Below are 21,061 nucleotides of genomic sequence, written 5' to 3'. Positions count from 1 at the left end.
GGGTCAGCTGTGGTGCCCCCTTGAGGGCCGCACCCATGTGCTGGTACAGAGGTGCTGCCGACCCTATATCCTCTCAGTTCCTTCTTACCGCCCATGACAGTTGGTCGAAGCAACTTGTCTTGCAATCGCAGGAGCATTAGTGGTTCTTCAACAGCCCATTGTTTGTCGTCTTTGTATGTAGTTTAGGTACTTAATTAGCCTTTAAGTTAAGTGTTAGGTAGTTTGGTAGTTGAAGGCCCGGCTGGTACTTTGCCCCCGAACGGGGCATGCCTCACTCTCCCAGCTTCAAACCACGCTCATCATGTAACAGGCCGATGGCTATTAATGACCCCCAGGACAGTTGTCTGAACTGCTTGGGGGAGTCCCATAGAAAGGACAAGTGCAGAATTTGTAATAACTTTTGCCCTAGAACCCAAAAGGAGCGGGATATCCACTTGAGGGTCCTCCTCATAGAGGCTGCACTTCGTTCTGCATCAGAGCTCTCCCGCCCGGATCCCATGCCGAGCACCTCAGCATCGGTGTAGAGCACACTGCTGGCACCAGGCTCTGCCCAGCACTGTTCCCCCTTGCTGGCGCTGAAGAAGTGAAAAAAGAAGAAAAGCCTCTGACACTGGAAGGGAAAGGGGTCTTGGGCAAAGGACTTGTGTCAGGCCATGTGCCTGCCCCGGGGCTTCACAGGAGTACCTGTGAAGTCTGAACCCCCAGCCCAGCCAGGGATACCTGCCTCTGACTCCCAGGAGTGGCAGGGGACCCGGGCTTCTCCTAGGGCCCTTGTTGCTCGAAGCAGCCCCAGCGGCTAAAGAACAAGCAGGCCAACCAGCACCACAGCCACTGCGCCAGGCGCCTGACCTGGCTAAGGCCCCAGTGCCTAAGGGCAAGCCAGGCATGGGACCGCCCCATAGGGCAGTGGAGCAGCCTCAGTCCTCAGAACACAGGTGTAGATCCCCATCTCCACAGCCTAGAACCCTGGCACCACATTCTTGGTCTCCGGTCAGAAGGCCCACCATACTCTTCCCCCTACGAGATATGGGACACCGGAGTTGAGGCACCCATTCTTGTACTACCAGTACCGGTAAGCTTCCCATCAAAGATCTCCACAGCGCAAGTCACATTCGCCCAGACGGTCTCGCAGATGGTCCCCACTGGGGCGAGATCGCTCCTAGTTGCAGCACCAGTCTCCATTCCACCAGCTCTGTTTGTCAGGGAGACACTGACCCTCACCTTGCTGGTCACTGACCAGGGTCAGTTGGCAGACTCAGGCCTCGACGGCTCCACTCTGGTCGCTGGAAGAACAGTGGTTGGACTTGGATTGGGAGTTCAGCCCCTCACCAAGGAGGGGTGATTCGCTGCTGATCTGCGAAGCTAGTGCAGCGACAGCATGCCAGCAGGGACAGTGGCCTGTTCAGTGGCCGTACTGCTGATTCCATATTCCCACCAGTCCTCCCTGGTTGCCTCAAACAAACTACCACCGACACCAGAGTCTGAACATGGTATCGAATCTGACATGGAGGCAGCACATCAGACTCCAGCACCTAAGGAGCCATCCCCAGAGAAGGAAGGGGAACCCGCCCCTCCCCCCCCCCCCTCAGCGGTGCACTCCTCCTCACCGTCTCTGGACAAAGCGGTGGCGGGTCCCTCCGAAATGGGCAATCCCCCAACAACTTCAAGGAGCACCAGGCTCTACTCAAAATGGTGGCTACCAACTTGAACTTAAAAATTGAGGAAATTGTGGAGGAGTCCGACAACCTCTTTAATGTTATATCTTCCTCCACCCCGGCCTGGGTTGTGCTATTTGGGCCTTCCAGAAGCCAAGAAGGTCAGAAGCAGTCATTCTGAGGGTGGGCTTGAAGATGCACCCTCCTACTCTTTCCTCAACTGCCTCTGCCTCTTTCAGTCAGCCTGGTCTTGGCTGACCTCAGACTGTTGGGTGCTTGAAGTAATATCCTCAGGTTACACCCTGCAGTTCGTGGCTAACCCTCCCTCTCACCCCACTTCACCATCCCTCTTTAGGGATCCTTTTCATGAGCAACTCCTTATCCAAGAGGTTAAGAATCTCCTGCGCCTTCCTCTCCTTCCTGATCCTGAAAGAAAAAGGGGGCCTTTAAGTTTAGTGCATGTAAGCCCATCTCACCACCGCTCATGCTTGCCTGCGATTGTTGGGCCCCATGGCGGCCTGCACTTAGGTGGTCCGATACGTGTGGCTCCATCTGAGACTCCTGCAGGTGTGGCTGGCATCAGTCTACGTCCCCAACAGACACAGCATGGACTGCGTGGTGAGGGTCTCAGACTACGTACTAAAAGAACCAGGAGTACTTGTGGCACCTTAAAGACTAACTAACTTAGTCGTTCACCTGGTGGCAGAATCCTGCATTTGTTTTGGAGGGAGTTTCCTTTGCAGCTCCGTCTCTGTTGGTGACTCTTGTCCCCGATACCTCAGACTTGGGGTGGGGAGCCCACCTGGGCGATCTCAACACGCAAGGGTGATGGTGGAGTCAAAATTGCTCCCTACACGTCAATGTCAGGGAGCTCAGAGCAGTTCACCTGGTCTGTCAAGACTTTCTAACTCACATAAAAAGCAGGGTGGGCCAGGTCCTGATAGACAATACGGCGGCTAAGTTCTGTATCAAAAAGCAAGGCGGAGCCAGATATTGTGCCCTTTGCCAAGAAGCTCTCCGGCTCTGAAACCTCTGTGTAAAACATGGCATCCATCTCGTAGCCGCACATCTCCCCAGGGCCAGGAACGATTTGGCAGATTGCCTCAGCAAGACCTTCTTGTCTCGTCACGAGTGGTCCCTCCATTTGGAAGTGGTTAGCATCATCCCCCAGAGATGGAGAACTCCCCAGGTGGACCTGTTCGCATGCAGGCAGAACAGAAAATGCCACATTTGCTGCTCGATTCGGGGGATCGACCGAGGCTTCCTGTCAGATGCTTTCCTACTCCTGTGGTCAGGGGTTCTGTTGTATGCCTTTCCCCAGTGCTATTAATTCACAGGGTCATCATGAAGATCAAGCAGGACAGGGCAATGGTGGTCCTCATAGCACCAGCACTGGTTCAGCAGGTTCTGAACCTCTTGGTGGCTGTTCCATTACAGCTACTGCTCAGGCCACACCTACTGTCCCAAAACAGCAGCAATCTTCTTAATCCAAACCTGGCTGTGCTGCACCTGATGGCTTGGCTGCTGCGTGGTTAAATGCAGAGGAGCAGGAGTGCTTGGCCAGTGTCCAACGGGCCCAGTTGGGCAGCAGAAAGCCCTCCATGAGAACAACCTACCTGGCCAAAAAGAAACAGTTTGCTTCTTGGACCTCAGATAAAGGCATTCAGCCTGAGTGGGCCTCTCTGCAGTTAATCCTGGACTACGTTCTGCATCTCAAGTTCCAAGGCCTGTCCCTTTCATCTACCAAGGTCCACTTGGCCACTATCTTGACCTTCCATCAGCTGCTTGAAGGTAGGTTGGTTTTCGCCTAGGACATGACTGCCAGGTTCCTCAAGGGCCTCGAGCGCCTCTACACTCACATCAGGAAACCTGTCCTTCCATGGGATCTGAATCTTGTGCTGTCGTGGCTCACTGGGCTCCCCTTCGAGCCTCTGGCTTCCTGCTCTCTCCTTCACCTTTTCTGGAAGGTCGCATTCTTGGTTGCAATAGCATCTGCCTGCTGGGTCTCTGAGATTAAGGCGCTTATCTTGGAATTGCCCTATACGTCTTTTACAAAGACAAGATCCAGCTGCAGCCTTACCCAACTTTCCTGCCCAAGGTAGTCTCACAGTTTCATATGTGACTTTGGAAAAAAGATAAGTAAACATCCTGACCTATAAGTCGGAGGAGCATATGTTGCATTCCTTAGACGTCAGAAGGGCGCTAGCCTTCTACGTTGAAAGGTTCAAGCCATTCTGCAAGTCGACACAATTGTTTGTTGCCAACAGGGTAAAAGGTCATCCACTGTGCGCTCCAAGAATTTCTTCTTGGATCACCGCTTGCATTTGCTACTGCCACGATCAGGCACAGGTGTCACCTCCAGCAGTTGTCATCGTCCACTCAGTCAGGGCACAAGCCTCTTTGGCAGCTTTCCTAGCCCAAGTGCCTATCTAGGACATCTGTAGGGTGGCCAGCTGGTCATATGTCCACACGTTCACGTCCTATTATGCACTTACCTAGCAGGCCTGGGACAATGCTGGCTTTGGTAGAGCAGTACTGCAAGCTGCTAAACTGTGAATTCTGAGCCCACCTCCACTGATAATACTTGTGAGTTGCCTAGAATGGAATTGACATGAGCAAGCACTCAAAGAAATAAAAAAGCTTACCTGCCTTTTATAACTGTTGTTCTTCGAGATATGTTGCTCATGTCCATTCCATTGCTTCCCTCCTACCCCTGTGTCAGAGAGTTGCTGGTAAGAAGGAACTGAGAAGTCATAGGGTCAGTGGTGCCTATATACCAGTGCACATGCGTGGCACTCAAGGGGGCGCCACAGCCGACCCGACGGATACTGCTAAGGCAAAAATCTCCGAGTGTGAATGGACATATCTAGAATGAAATAAGCAATACATCTCAAAAAACAGTTACGAACAGTAGGTAACAGTTTTTTATATGGTGCTACTTCCCCCCCCCACCACTTTCCTTTTATTTAGAGCTCTCCAGTTTAGACCAACATCACTTTAGTCATAGGAAGAACAGAAGGAATCTCACTATAGCATACTGTAAGAGTGGGAGGTGTTGTGGCTGATCACCAGTTAAGATTCCTCTGAGCCATTGTTTCAGTCTTTGTGCATTACTGTGCTTTGTATTGGTATGTCATTAATCTGCTTGTTGTGCAGATTTTATTTTAAAGAGAGCCTCAAAGATACTATAAAATTGAAAGGATAATTTTGATGGAACTTTCACTTATATCTATTGAGCAATTTGGAAAATTTCATCTTGGTATGACCTGCTGCATAGTAAAACCAGATTTCAAAGACTTGATTGGCATTCTTCATCTAGAAGTTTCTAGAAGACTTTACAATATACATTGATATATTAGTGCTCCCAGTGTATTTCAATAGAATTTTTAAGAACAGAATTATTGTCTTCAAACCACATGCAGTTACTACTGTTAAAAATATTAAACCAAAGGCAAATTGACTACATTCAGTAGTATTTGAAGAGTAATTACAGCATAAGTAATCTTTGTTTAGTGTGTTAGAAACAGAATGATTTATTTGGGAAAGTCCTCTTACATGCTTTTAAAAATATATAAAATGTAAATTTAGTTCTAGTTAGTTTCAAACATGGTGAGTCTGAAAGCAACACCAGATATTGTCAGAAACACTTCTCCTTTCTGTCTGTGCACTATAGCCTCTTTGAGTGTGTATACGCAGTGATAAGATCTGTGGCACAGCCATGACAACCCCAGGTCAGCTGATTCAGGCTCAGATTGCAAGCCTATAAAATTGCAGTGTAGGTGTTCAAGCTTGGGCTGGTGTCTGGGCTTTGGCACCCTCCCCCCTCATGACTTGAGACTGAATGTCTGTACTGCAGTTTTGTAGCCCTGTAGCCCGAGCCCCATGAACCCAAGTCCGCTGACCCATGCCAGCCCACAGGCCTTTTATTGTAATGTGGACATATGTTTAGGTTTAAGTTTCAGCTTTGTTCTGGCTCTTCTTGATATACAAACTCTTGCAGGGAGGAGAAAGTGCACATGAGCGCCCCCACACCTTGAACAGTGCTGGGGAACAACATTGTCATCAGTCTGGAAATAGAGTTGACCATCAACAAAATGGTGAAACAGCTTATTCACACAGTGCTATCAGAGGCACAAAATAAAGTGGGGGGGGGAGGTGTTTCTCCAATCTTGGAGTCATTATTAACAATAATAAGTACAACATTTTCCATTTGTAAGGAAATTTCAAATTGACAATGTCCTTCTAATTTCTCCTTGAGAATAGGATAAGGTTTTAGTAGAACAGTCCTCTCAAATTGAAATAGAAGCAGTCTGAGATCAGTTTGAAACACTATTTAAATTATATCTACGGTAGTTTCCTTCCTCTGAAATGCTAAGTACATATTTTTTAAAAAATCCCAGTCCCCAGAAATGGCAGATGTAGCTGTACAATTAGAGGGTTAGATCATTAAATATTGTTGCTCGTGCACATACAGAAGATGTCTGCCAACTGTATTAAAGCATTTCCAAGGTAACACTTTACTGGAATTATATACTTCATTTGATAATCAGATGTAACATGTTTTATCAGGTAAAGTTTTGTGTGTGTGTGTGTGTGTGTGTGTGTCGGTGTACCCATTACTGTAACCAGAGATTCTGTTAATACTATTAGAGCTATTGTCCCCTTGACTGAAATTTCCTTCTTTTTAAAGAATATCTGATGTGTTTTGAGTCTGACTTTTTCACATGCTCAGGGTCTAACTGATGACCTTATTCAGGGTTGGGAAGAAATTTTTCCCCACGTCAGATTGACAGGGACTGAGGGTTTTTTAGCCTTCTGTGACATGGGGCAGGGGTCACTTGCTAGGATCATCTGGGTATATCTCACGAAATCAGTTCCTTGCCATTTATGGGGCCTCAGGGACTGGTGTACCTCAGTCCCTCCTGTTCTCTATCTGTGGCACAGAATAGTCTCCTCAGGGCTGTAAAACTTGGGTCTAATTCTGGTTGTTTGGCTTGCTGTGGGGGTGGCATTTAATGGCCTGTGATATAGAAGTGGTCAGACTAGGTGTTCCCTGGCCTTAAACTCTGATTGTGACTCTAAAGTCTGCTAAATTAATCAGTTTACTAAATAATGTACAATTGTTACTTTTTTATTACAATATCCTTATTGAAACATCCTTCTCCTTTCTATTGTAGGTCCAGTTGTTTATGTCTTGGACCTTGCAGATCGGCTGATCTCAAAATCGTGTCCATTTGCTGCAGCAGGAATAATGGTGGGCTCGATCTACTGGACAGCTGTCACCTATGGAGCTGTGACAGTGATGCAGGTTCAAATACACTTTTTTCTTACATGTTTACTACATTTGAAATAATTTTCTTAAAATTCTCTTCGGTCCAGAGTCATTTAAAAAAATTCAGAGCACTGGAAAACTGAAGGATTGGATGGCTTATAGGGTTAGTAATAGAATATTGAGCCTTTTGAGTTGCCTGCTCAAATCCAGTGCATGGTCAATAGTGACTGAAAGCTGTTATTGCTGATGGCTGTTTTCCCTTTGTGAAATAAGTTATTCTTGGCATCAGTCTGTTTCCTACATTAAAGGTGTCATCTATAAAATTAGTAATAATTGGAAGTCTATAAAGAGGCCATTGATTGAACAGACACAAAAACAAAACTTCGTATTTACCTATGGAATCCTTCCTCTTTACAACTGAGACATGGTGGAAAGCCATGTTAACTATTATAGTTTCTTCCTGATCTGACCTGTTTTTAGGTAGAGTTGCTGTGCACTTTTAAAACAGTTACTGTGCTCCACCTCATGAGGACGAACAATTTTGTTGTCATTGCTGTTTATGCGTGTAAGGCCCTTTCAGGATGGAAGGTGCTATTTGCATACAGTAAATGGAAGATTCAGGCCCCAGTTTTGGGTTCCGTGTGATCCCTTTACTGATAGCTCTGCCAGTGTAAAGGGCTTGCATAAATCCAGCAGAAATAGCTACTTGGAAATCCCCTGATGATGGCGGTTGCCTTAGATGGCAGAGAAATGGCAAAATTCCTTTTATGTTGCTGACCCTTTACCTGGCTCGCATATTTTTGGCTGCTGCTATGGCCTTTATGAGGCCATTGCAACTTGGATTACATTAGTTAGAACTGTAACTTTATTAATAATAAAGCTGTTATTTAGTGATACAGGTACCAGCCCCTGCCTTTAGGTCTCTGTGCTGATGTATACTGAGTCGTCTTTGCCAGATATAGTAATGGGCTTTTTATTAGTGACTAAACTTGGAGTTTATGAAAGTGGATTCTCAGTGCCATATCTGGATGGAGGTGGGACAACATTAGGGAAGTTTGTTTAACGTTTTCCAGCTCCTCTAGAACTGCTTGGTGAAAACTTGACAGGATTGGCAGTTTATCCCTCAATTTTTTAATTTTATTATTTTTTTAAATAGGCACCTGGCTTGAAGGAAATAAAAATTATGGATCTATCAAAATCAGCATAGTGGTAATCCTAAGTATGCACCACTTAATATGAGTCTAATCCGTAGGAAATTAGCTAAATCCCAGGTGTTTAATCTGAGCTGGCTAATTTCTTAAGATTTATTGTGGTCCTTGACTGGGAGAATGGCAGGTTGGGGGCACTATACTGGGGAACCAGTGTGGTTTTTGCTCACTATAAGGTGAGGCAGGCTGGAATTGTATGAAGAGTGAATTCACACTCACTCCTGTTTCCTCTTCCTAGGCCCTGCTTGGTTATGGATAGTGTAACCTCTCTCCTGTTAAGTGTCAGATCCCTCTCCCTCTGTCTGAGGGTCAGAGGAGAGAAGCACTAAGGGTAAGTCTACACCTAAAACGCTGCAGCGCTTCAGTGTAGACACTACCTATGCCAACGGGAGGGATTCTTCTGTCGTCGTAGGTACTCCACCTCCTCAGGAGGCGGTAGCTGAGTCGACAGAATTCATAAGGAGTTAGATCTGTATAGCTACGTGCCTCAGAGGTGTGGATTTTTTGCATGCCTGTGAGACATAGCTGTACCAATGCAAGTTTGTAGTGTAGACTAGGCGTAAGTTAGTTGCAGATATTAAACTACAACTGGGCAGGAATCAATATGGAACAGATAATGCTACTTCACTAGCTTGCTGGGCCAGTAAGAGAGAAAGCAGATAGGCACTTCGAAACTATTGTGGCCACAGGGGGAAGGGACATAGTGGGCCAGAAGAGAGAGAATAAGAGGGTTGAATCCTTGGGGTGGGGGAGGAAGTTGTGGAGCAGGTTAAGTGTCTCCTAGTTAACTCTCAGTTGGGAGGAGGTTGGTGAGGAAGCTGAAGACAAATTCTGCATGCATTGTCTTTGCAGCTCTAAGAATTAATTTACTCATTTATTGTGCCATAGTCACTTCAGCTAATACAATCAGTATTACAGGCTGTGTTGAACGATGCACCCTTCAACAATTTTGGAACAGTAAAGTAGACTTGCCTACTTAACTGGGGAGTGGGGGGTGGGAAAGGGTCCAGAAGTGCTGTTGGGAGCTATGCTGTGGCTAGTTATCTTCACAATATTTTCTTACCTGCCATCACACCCATTCTACTGAAGCTCTGTTTCTGTTTTGTTTTTTTAAGTGATCTTAAACAGTCTGTTCTGTGTTGTACCAAATAAAGCCCATGCTGCTTGTTTTGATACGAACATATTAAGACAACCAATGTCTAAGACAACCAGTGCTTGTTACATTTCTCACTTTTGCACTCTACCTGGACTTGTCATTTGAAGGTCATGCAAAAGTAAATTCTTTCTAGAATGCCTCAGTGATGATAGCAGCCTTGGTCAGTTTTGCCACACAAGCCTAGAGGACAGGTACAATTTTCAAAATTTAATGTCTCTGAGTTCTCAACTTATCAAAAGTCTGCTCTAAAGACTGTCTACAAAACTGTGTATTTTGAACATGTGCCTGCATTTTAACAAGTATTTAAATCTGAGTAGAGATTTGAGCTTTTTGAATGTATAGACCATTTCAAGTCTCTTTCTTGTTTAAACAAGATAAGAGCACTTAGTCTGACAGTTGGCTTGGCTGGTCTTGACCCCCACCAGTTAAAATGCAAGACATTAAATACAAGTCAACTGTCCCTATTTAAGAGTGACATTTTGCTAAAAACTTTACCATGAGGCTTAAATGTGACCTTAATTGTAGTTTTGACAGTGCAACAGTAAAATCTGATTTTTTGCAGTAAGAAATTATCTTAAATAATTTGGTAATAAAATTATGAAGTCCAGCTAAAGATAAATCTTTTATTTTAGATTAGTATGTAGCATACAGAATTAAAGTATAATTGCTGTTTTTGTTGCATGATATCAGATGTTGACCTTAGTCTTTAAAAAAGGCTCATTTGCATGAGAAGCTGCATGTGCAACTGGTATTGTCATAGTGGGGAAAACAGATTTTTTTTTCTAATGATGCACAGAGAAGAATACACGTTACTAGTGTGCCCTTTCTCATGCTCTACTTCTAACCATTATTCAGAAAATTCAGCTATTGATTTGTATTCTTGAATCATAGCTGCTGAGCAATTTTTAATCCCAGAATTAAAATTAATCTTTCCAAAGTTGTGTAGTGTTCTGGGGATTTTAGAAAACATGCTATTGTACTATAAGGTAGCTTTAAAATATCTGAGACTTTGCATTATTTATATGTAAACATAACTAGGAGTAAGTACATAGGGAAGCACATCTGCCCCTTTCTGGGTAAGAAAAAGTTAATTATGTAATGACTCACTAATGCAGGGGTAGGCAACCTATGGCACACGTGCTAAAGGCGGCACGTGAGCTGATTTTCAGCGGCACTCACGCTGCCTGAGTCCTGGCCCCCGGTGCGGGGGCATTTTAATTTAATTTTAAATGAAGCTTCTTAAACATTTTAAAAACCTTATTTACTTTACATTCAATAATAGTTTAGTTATATAATTATAGACTTGTAGAAAGAGACCTTCTAAAAATATTAAAATGTATTACTGGCATCCAAAACCTTAAATTAGAGTGAATAAATGAAGACTCGGCACAGCACTTCTGAAAGGTTGCCGACCCCTGCACTAATGCAAGATGAGTCACGCAAGAACTGGAACTGGTAACTCACCAACAGCAAACTTGATAATTAGTGAAGGGCACCACATAAGAGATTTAAGCTTCAGGTAAAATTTAATAGGATTATTTTAAAGTTTAGGTGCCTGGACAGTTCGATACAAACCAGTAAAACAGGGGTCGGCAATCTTTCAGAAGTGGTGTGCCGAGTCTTCATTTATTCACTCTAATTTAAGGTTTCGCATGCCAGTAATACATGTTAACGTTTTTAGAAGGTCTCTTTCTATAAGTCTGTAATATATAACTAAACTATTGTTGTATGGAAAGTAAATAAGGTTTTTAAAATATTTAAGAAGCTTCATTTAAAACTAAAATGCAGAGCCCCCCTGGACCAGTGCCTAGGACCCAGGCAGTGGGAGTGCCACTGAAAATCAGCTTGTGTGACACCTTTGGCACACGTGCCATAGGTTGCCAATCCCTGCAGTAAAATCTTTGCAAACTAGATACTTAAAGTATGTTCACTATACAGTAGCCATCTGACACTAAAACTTTTTGAACATTTCACAGGTTGTAGGTCATAAAGAAGGTCTTGATGTCATGGAGAGAGCTGATCCTTTATTTCTTTTGATTGGACTTCCCACCATCCCAGTCATGCTGATACTGGGCAAGATGATTCGTTGGGAAGACTATGTGCTCAGACTGTGGCGCAAATATTCTAACAAATTGCAAATTCTGAATAGTATATTTCCAGGTAATGCAATTAAATCTAAATGAAATATGAAGTCTGTGCTCTGCCCATGCAAGGTGGGGTGTGGAGGGCAGTTTCCCTATCTTTAAATGAGATAATAATGCTCCCTTCCCTCTGACCTTTTGTCTAGTTTATTTTGATTATCTGATCTTAAGGGCAGGGACTGTCTCTTACTGTGTGATTGTACAGCGCCTAGCCCAACAGGGTCCCAAACTCTGTGGAGGCCTCTATGCTCTATTGTAGTGCGAATATTAAAATAAAAGAACTATACATGAAATTTTAGTGTGAGAAGCTGTAAGTTGTTGCCTAAAAATAATTTCTTCATTAAATAGAATATTTACTGGAGAGAGGGATGCTTTATAATAAAATTGTTAGATTGTAGAAAACTAATTAGATTTGAAAGGCTAGATTCATAATGAAAACAAAGTTTTAAGTCGTCTTCAGTTTGTTAGCTGGCAATATGATTTTTCTCTAGGAATTGGATGTCCTGTTCCTCGTATTCCAGCTGAGGCCAACCCTCTAGCAGATCACGTCTCTGCTACTCGTATTCTGTGTGGAGCTCTTGTCTTTCCAACCATTGCCACCATAGTTGGCAAGCTGATGTTCAGCAGTGTTAATTCTAATTTACAAAGGACAATCCTGGTAAGATGATTTAAGAATGTTTGTTTTTCAGAAATGGCAATAATAATGGTATAAGGAGTTGTAGTAAATATTCTGTGTGAGCAGAAGGTAAAAGGAACAGACATGGAAGTAGAATTTAGAATGGTATTTGACTGATGTGCTTTTTCATAGGAGAGTATTTTCAAGATGCCTTGTCTGGACTTCTCAAACTGTCAGTCGGGACCCAAAAGTGGGTCGAGACCCCGTTTTATGGGTTTGCCAGAGCTGATGTTAGACTTGCTGGGGCTGAAGCTGAAGCCTGAGCCCCACTGCCCAGGGCTGAAGCCGAAGTCCAGGGACTTCAGCCTTGGGTGGCGGGGCTCAGGTTACAGGGCTCCCACCTGGGGTTGGAGCCCTTGGGCTTCAGCTTTGGTCCCCCCCCACGGAACAGTGGGGCTTTGGCTTAAAGCCCTCTTGTCCTGGGCGGTGGGGCTCAGGTTTTGTCCCCCCCCCTCAGGGCTCAGGCTTCGGGTCCCTCCCTTCTGGCGTCATGTTGACAGAAGGGGATCGTGGTGTGATGAAGTTTGAGAATCCCTGGTCTATACAGTGGGCTGGAATCACCAATGTAATTTAATTTAAAATGGTAAATTAATCTCGACCCAGAATCCTAGACAGGACTTAAACAGACAAACCAAAAAAGCTACAAGTAAAGATCTAAACAAAGTAACCAGAGGGTGATGTGGGAGATGATGAGGAGTGGACCCACCAGTGATTTCCAGGGGAAAAGCACTGGTGAAGGACCCAGTGTGTAGGGTCTGTTCACAGGAATGTGTCTCTTTCTATTTGTTTTCTGAATAGTAAGTGTATAAATTGTCCAGACACCAAAACAGTGAGAGAGAGTCCAAGAGAGAAAAGAATCCCTTCCCCCACCTAAAGCCTGCTGACTGCTGCTAGGGGAGGGAGAGCAGGGAAGCTGAGGGATCCTCCCTCATGAATAACTCAGGTGCCTGCTGCTTCAGCTCCCCAAAAGCAGCTGTGAATGAGACTGATATGCTTGTCTGTTTCACTGGTTCCTCTGCCACATCAGCAACTTCCTTTCTCACTACCAACAGTAAAGTCACTTCAAAGCCTTGTCAATTTCTGTGCTGCTACTTCGGTTTGGGAAAGCTATGACCAACAGCAGCAGAGCCACTAGAACAGACTAAGACTTTATCTACACAGGGGGTTTAGCTTGCACTGAGTTGACATGCGCTATTTGTTGTACTGTATCTAAGCCATACTAATCATGTGCACGTGGCTGTGCCCTCTTTCAGTTTGAATCGTTGTCCACCCGTGGCAGTTAATTGCTGTGTAGCGAGTGCGTGGCATACCGTGGTCCTGTGTTTTTGCTGCTGAACAGTGTCCATTCTGGGATTTGTCTCACTGCACAGTGTGGGATGCATAGCAGAAATCAGGTGGAAGCCAGTAAAATTCTGGGGCTTGAGGTCAGAATAAAAAACAGTCCCATGATTCCACACTCTCCGTCCTGTGCTTTGTCTCTTTGTGGGTAGGCTAGTGCCATTTTCAAATTGCTGTTAGCCATCATGGACCTAGCAATGCTCTGTGCCACAATGCTGACAACCACAAATACACAGAGGCTGCTTAGGCTTTATTTTGAGCTCTTGAAGCCAGGTGGACTTCAATTTTGGACTTCACCAACCACACCACTGAGCAGATGATGGGACAACAGTAGCTTCAGCAACAGTAGAGGAAGAGGAGAGGACACTGAACAACTGCTACTACATGAGCTGCTCTTGGAGCAGCTTCGCACAGTGCAGCACCATTGCTGGGCTGGGGAAACAGCATCAGTCGGTGGGAAAGGATTGTTCTGCAGATCTGGGATGACCAGCAGTGGTGAGAGAATTTCAGGATAGTGAAGACAATCTCCAGAGCTACAGCAACACTGTACCAACATACAGTGCCTTGTACCCATGGAGAAGCCGGTCGCCATTGCCATCTGTAAGCTGGTCACCTCTAAAGGTTATTTGTCCATAGCCAACCCAATTTGGTGTAGAGAGATTGACTGTTAGGGCTATTGTTGTGTAGGTATTTGATGCCATGCGTAAGGTACTGTTGCACCAGATTATAAACGTTGGTAATACTCAGGAGATTAATGGCTTTTCACACACGGGGTTCCCAAACTATATTGAGGCAGTTCACGGAATCCATGTGCCTATCATTTGCTCCCTGCACCAGGCCTCAGCATTTATAAACTGAAAGGGTATTGCTCCATGGTGCACCAAGGGCTGGTTGACTACCATGTCAGGTTTACAGTAATAAATGCAGGATGGTCTGGAAAGGTCCACGATGCTAGGATCTTTCAGAACTCAGCTATGTTTACCTTAAGGAATAAGGGATGTTTGCCCCCACTGTGGACATTATCCTGGGAGACCGGGCATATCTGCTTCCCTGGTCAATGAAGGCATTCACTGGCCTCTGGGATAGAAGGAAAACTGTTTGTTTAACTATCCCCTCAAGTTACAGAATGACAGCGGAGCATGCATCTGAAAGGAAAATGGTGCTGTTTATGGGCTAGGTTGGAAGTTGCAAGAAAAACCTTGCCCAGGAAGATTGCTGCATATTGTATTTTCACAGTATTTCTGAGAGTAAGGGAGAAAGCCTTAATGGCTGGTGGGAGGTTGAGGTGCAGAGACTTGCTCAACTTTTTGAACAAGGTATACTCTAGAATATGGAAACAGCGAGCGTTGCCTATTGCTCTTACTTTGAGTCTCAGGCCTGACAAAGTGCAGCTGTACATCTAGCTGTTATCCTGGGCAGGAGTGAGCACAATGGACTGTGAGAATTGCAGCCTCTTTGATGGGTGGTAGAAGTGGCATGTTGTGGAACTCCTTATTGTATCTTGTGTGTGCACCTTTATACTTATGACATGCAAAATTTTTGGGTTTTTGTGTGTACTATGCATTGTGGACGCTCTATGAATGAATTTTTAATGGGTTGTATTAAACAACTTGTTACATAACAACCATAAATAACTTTAATTAAAACAACAATGAAACAGATCTTTAAAGCAGTGGTCTCCAAACTTTGAGGGTCATGAACCCCCCCTTACTCTTGTGCCACTGCTCTCCCCCCAGAGATGGGGCTGGGAGCAAGGCTACAGCTGGGGAGGAGAGGGGAAATGTGGACAGGGTAAGAGGGCCGAGGCTGGAGGTGGAGCTGGGTCTGGGGCCCAGAGTGGGCCCTGGGATGGAGCAGGAGCCACAGCTGGGCTGCAGTGGAGGCAACAGCTGGGCCCGAGGCTGGATGCAGCTCTGCTCCCCGCCCTCACCCTTGGCCGTGGCCCTGTGCCAGTTTTTAAAGGGGTGTGTGTGTGTGTATGTGTGTTGCAGGGCAGGGTATCCAGTCAATTTGACCCTAGAGCAGTGGAGAGCACTCAGATAAAGAGACATCTCCATAAGAGACACCTGCAAAGGAGTGCGGGATTGTCAAAGCAGTGCACGGCCCTAACTCAATTCACATTGAACTCAGTATGGTTTGAAAGAGGACTCCAAGGTTTGCATTAAATGCAAAGTTAGTGTGCTCTAATGAATTGCATCTTATGTATGCAGGCCTTTTCACACCAGACTAACTCGAGTTAGTGTGGACTAAACTCTCTGTGTGGACAAGACCTAGAGAAGACCACTTGGGATCTGTTCATGTGTTTGAAGGGTTTTCACAACCATGAGGACTAAAAACATATATTTAATGAAAACTTAAGTTTTACAGAAATTGATGGTTTTTGATCCTTTCTGTATTTGCCAGAGGAAGTTCCCAAATTACCTTTAGCAAGTGGATATTTCAAGTTCTGATTAGCTTTTAGTGGGGCTATTAATTAGTGTTATATTCTGGGAAAATGTCTCATTTTTGTTATTTAATATGATGGGTTTTCATTTTTTGTCAAAAGTCATAAGAGAATAAAAGCTTCCAAAATGATTTGTAAACCCAGCATGTAATCTTTTTATGTAACATGAACATCTGTAGTACTCTATTGTGACAGAAAATTTGCCTCAAATATTCATTTGTAATTGCTCTAATTACCCTAACTTCAAAAGAAATACTTCTTGATAAGAAAACTGTGAGAAGATGTGATACTGAACTTCTTCTGTAAGTCTTAAAAATGTCTCTCTTTATTTCAGGGTGGAATTGCTTTTGTTGCTATAAAAGGAGCTTTTAAAGTTTACTTCAAACAGCAGCAATATTTACGTCAAGCTCACCGCAAAATTTTAAATTACCCTGAGCAAGAAGGAGCATAAGGCTGTGATCTCCAGCTGTCATACAATCTCATCTACCAGATTGTCTTGTTGTATAGATTCCATCGTTATTGCACAGCAGTGGAGAATTGTGATAAGTTGCTGCTCCTATTTTTTCTTCAAATATAATAAAGCACTTTCTTGTGGCAGGGTAAATCTGCTCAGTAATTACTGAACCTAAGAATGATTTGTTTTCATTTTTGTGTATTTCCTTTATGACAGGCAGGCATCTGAATCCTACCACGTATGCTGAATTTAAAAGAAGAGAAAATGAAATTGTGCTGTTACTCATCAATGCACAGACTGTATCCAAATCTCGTTTTTGTACGTTTAATAAAGTATCTGCACAATATTTGCATACATAGACCATCCAATTAAACGCTAAGGATACCATGGAGGGATATTTTTTAAAGAAATTTCATTTGAGTAGTTTATTGCCAAGGAGAAATTTTTCTCGAATTTTATCCAATAAGAATTCCTTTGTTCGCAGCTGAAGCTCTGAAATAGATGTAAAACAGGAGGCCTAAAATGTATACAAAACATTGGATAGACAAGCAGAAGACTGATCCTTTTCTAAAGGGTCCACATAAGCCAACTTTGACCACCTCGAGTATGAGCTAGTACATGACTTCCAGCTAATTTTGCTACTGTCTAATTATATTGTCTGCAGTGTCTCATATTGCTATGTCATGACTCCTTTGCTGTCTTGTAACTATTATTATTCCATCCACCTCTAGAGAAATTACTTGGGAAAGTGAATTTCAATCACTTATTTTTGTAATTAGAACAGCCGTTTAGTAATACGAGATTGTATTTTGAGAGTTCCTTTGTGATTATGGAATTAACTACTCAAATAGTAGTAGAGGCTAGAAAGCATTGGACAATGAGCAGGTAACTTGATTCTCGTCTCAGTGTACAGACTAAAATAATTAAGCTTTATCCAATAAATTAAGATAATTTAATAATGAAAACAGTAAAAGCCTATTGTAAAAATGCAGATTTTAGTGATATGTCAAAAGGGGAGACACTAGCACTTAAATCAGTAATTTTACTTGTTCATAAACCCACATTTTTCAATGGAAATTAGCAATTACTATACTAATTTTAGACAATTCTGAGTCCTGTTTGACAAACAATGTGGCCATTTGATATTAATGCAAGACTTAGCCTGGATTTACAGTAATTGCTCTTCCCAGTGCATAACAATTGAATAGTTTTTTTAAAGTTCTCATTCTTAAAGTTGTTTCCTGTTGTTTTTTTTTTGTTTTTTTTTTGTTCTTGATAGTATGTCAAATGCATGAAGAAGGGTAAGCATTCCCCATAGTGAAGTATTGGTAAGTAAATGTTGCTTTTTACCACAAATGAAGCAACTATAGAGTGGACTTCATGTCTGATTGCAATAATGTATGTTAGTGACACTTAAAAATATGGTACCTTTTTATGTTACCTTAAATATTGAGAATGTAATATTTTAGAAATCTATAAAAAGTATATACAATGGCCAACTAGTATTCAGAAACTATAGTTGTTGAAAATTATACATGCATAGCTGATTTGAGAACCTTGCTAAAATTATTGATGAATTACTATAATCTCATAAGTCTGCTGATTATGTTGGTCTCAAAGATTGGTCTGACTTTTTTATATATTTATGTACACAGCGGTAGCCTCTGATTTTCTGTAATATAAGTTTTCGAACAATGTAATGCATATTTCTTGCAGAATTCCTCTGCAAGGAGAAGGCTTTTCAGTGGTCTTCACTGTATAGATTTCCAAACACTTTATAACTGTTTGTTTTTTAAAGTCTCATGCAGAATTTAATAGTGCAAATTATTTGTTTTAACATTTTGTTCTGTAGGAAAGCTAACTGTCTTCTTTGAAAACTGAACCTGTTGTACATCAGATGATTATATGAGTATAAAATGATTTAAACTTAATGGCAGAGAGTTATTACTTTTGTTGCTGTACTATAAAATCTTGTTTTTAGTATTAATTATAACCACATGGATTAGGTTGAATAAATATTTTTACATTCTTTAGGTGTATTTTGTCTATTGAACAAATAGTGCCAAAGCCTATGACAGAAGTAGGTTTTAAAATTGCTAACTATTGAATCAAAAAGTAGTATACCATATTTTTTTTTTAAATCAACATCTCATGGTTAACCTTTTGATTTTTTTAATAAGTTCTGTTTTCTAGGAGGGTGGAGACCTTAATGCTCCATTTAGTTTGTGATTGAACTTTAAGCATTACTCTCTCTCTCATTAATCAGTTATCAATAAATGATGAGTGCATCATCTGAAATCTGCCTATTTTTTTATTAAATCAAAGCCATTACTATGATTTGAAGGACTATGATTTGGGATTGGGCAGGACCGGATGGCTCTAGATTGGTAGTTCAGTACTGGTAGTTCAGTACAAAATATACCTGGAAAATACACAGGAGGATAGTGTGTGAAGATCTGAAACCAATACTAGCTAGTGATCCATATGCATCCCACTACTTTCAGAGCAAGGAGAACTGGCCTACGCTATTCCATCACATAATTTGTATCTTGGTTTGTCTTTGCCCTCCATAACAAACATTTAGGTGTGCTTTTTTCTGGAGACTGGTTCAGTGATTTGCAAGCAGAATGTGTGTCTGTCTTCTACATCTTAAGCCTCATCGTTATTGAGAGTGGGACCTTTCTGTCCTCTTCATTCCTATTTTTGGTTTGAAGAGGTTTGTGCCAACACTCTCGCTGTGCTAACTTACTTTTCTGAGTTTGTGTTAGGGAATCTGCCTATCTCAGTATATCCTTGTAGCTTTTTTTGAGTCATCTCAAAAGGCAGCTGAAGGTCAATCCTACATCTTTGTTGCCGCTGCCCATCTTTTCACTTTTTGAGTTCTGATTATCACAGCACTTTCTAGCCACGTACCCAGCAGGGAAACAATGGTTATGTCTGCACTGCAGTTTGGAAGTGTGATGCTGGTGCAGTTAGACAGACTCACGCTTGCTCAGCTCGAGCTAGTGGGTTAAAAATAGCAGTGTGGATGTTGTGGCACTGGCAGCAGCTTGGGCAAGACACCTGAGCTTGGACCCAGGTGGCCAGCCTGAGCCAATGCCAGATATGCAGTGTTCACACTGCTATTTTCAGTGTGTTAGCGCAAGCTGAACTAGCATGAGTTTGTCTACCCAAACTGGGCATCACACCTCTCAACTTCAGTGTAGACATAACTTAGTTTCCTGAATTTAGGTGTGCTTAAGTGCTGTGTAGGGATGCTTTTTTGAATTGAGACCCTGGTAGGTAAGGACAACAGCAGAAACTTGGAGGATCCCTTTCCCCTCTGTATAAATTGTTTCATATTGACCATAAGTCTTGGGAAAGCTTTCTGAAGCTGAAGATCCTTGAGCTTTGGTTTAATTAGAAAATATTCCTATTATGGCATTTTATCCTCAGAGCTGAAAATGCACCTTGAGCATTGGTTCTCTGCTTGCATAGCTATTAAACTGATGTAGATAACGAGGAGGGGCATATAATTATCAGCTAGGTCATGGTCTGGCTAATGACACAGTGAATATACCTTTTTGGTTCCTATACTGGATATCTTTCAGATATGACAAACAATGAGTGCTTATTTTCTTCTAGCAGGTCACTAAGGGTGGAAATTCAGAGAGCCAGGGCAGGTTCTGGAGCTGCCCTTTTGGCTGCTTTCAGTTACACTGAACTTATAGCCTGTTTTCTGGGAGCTCCCATCCTGGATTGTAGTCTTCTTAGGATACATTTCTGAATGATGACTCCTTGTCTCTTTAGCTTAGTGGACACTTTAGTATGGGCAACATATGCAAAAAGGATTGACTGAAGCCAAAGAGTTGCTGCAGTTCCTACTGTCAGAGGTACTTTGGATGAGCTATAATGCTAAAGCTTCCACCTGTCATTTGCAGGTCAATATCTACGTTTATGATGATCTTTTAGTTCTAAAGGTCGTGGCAAAGAGCAGAAGGCATTTGATTTCTACACTCTTCTAGATGATTAGGAAGTCTCAATCACTTAGAGGTGGATCTCCCCCCTCTCCTCCCCGCAAAAAAAAAAAAAAAAAAGTGCCAGAAAATAACACAGGAGAAAGTTGAAGGTACGTAACTACTTGTGGAAAATAAGCAGTTAGTCTCTGCCTGATGTGTAGAACACATAGCTCTGTTTTTTTACTGAATTTTCAGTAGAACTGAAACGCATTATTTTGTAATGCTGCTATCTTCAATAAAAGTTGATTTTCTCTTATTACAAGACATTTTTGAATATTGGTATAAACAGCTATAAATATAAACAGAATGACTAATAGAGAGAATATTGAAAAACTATACATAGGAAACCACTAACATGAATTGCTTTTGCTTACATATTTCCACAGAGGATGTTCATTTTAGTATTTTGTAAAAGCTGGTGTAGTGCACCCCTTGTGTGGTCAGATGTGGCAGCACAGGTGAGCCCAGCCTTGAATTCCCCTCTGCCCGGATAAAAACAATCTAAGCAGGCCTTTTGATATTAGAGTACTGTGACGAGGGAAGCCGGGGCTCAACCCTCCCTGTGGAGGAGGGGAGCCACACCGGCCTCGTCCTGTTCTCACCGGGTCCTGTCCCTCGGGTCCGCGGTCCACTGTCCGGGCGTTGGTCCCTGTGGAGTGGACTGGGACACAGCAAAGTCAGTGGGGCCCTGCCTTGGACGCAGGTGGGCACCAAACACAG

At 43.0% G+C, this 21,061-nt stretch overlaps 1 protein-coding gene across 1 annotated transcript in view; it reads left to right on the top strand.

The window, feature by feature from the left end:
- Positions 1-18,372, top strand: part of MARCHF5 (membrane associated ring-CH-type finger 5) — a 58,635-nt gene extending 40,263 nt beyond the window's left edge. Inside the window, exons 3-6 of the mRNA XM_032770269.2 lie at positions 6,833-6,963; positions 11,268-11,451; positions 11,924-12,090; positions 16,224-18,372. Coding sequence (XP_032626160.1) covers positions 6,833-6,963; positions 11,268-11,451; positions 11,924-12,090; positions 16,224-16,340 — 599 coding nt within the window. The 3' untranslated portion in view covers positions 16,341-18,372. The remainder of the gene's footprint in view (positions 1-6,832; positions 6,964-11,267; positions 11,452-11,923; positions 12,091-16,223) is intronic.
- The last annotated feature ends 2,689 nt before the right edge of the window (positions 18,373-21,061 follow it).

The sequence above is a fragment of the Chelonoidis abingdonii genome, chromosome 15 (genome assembly GCF_003597395.2).
Source record: "Chelonoidis abingdonii isolate Lonesome George chromosome 15, CheloAbing_2.0, whole genome shotgun sequence".
NCBI classification, from domain to species: Eukaryota; Metazoa; Chordata; order Testudines; family Testudinidae; genus Chelonoidis; species Chelonoidis abingdonii.
The sequence above is the reverse complement of the archived record's forward strand: the minus strand, read 5'-3'. Positions and strand labels throughout refer to the sequence as shown.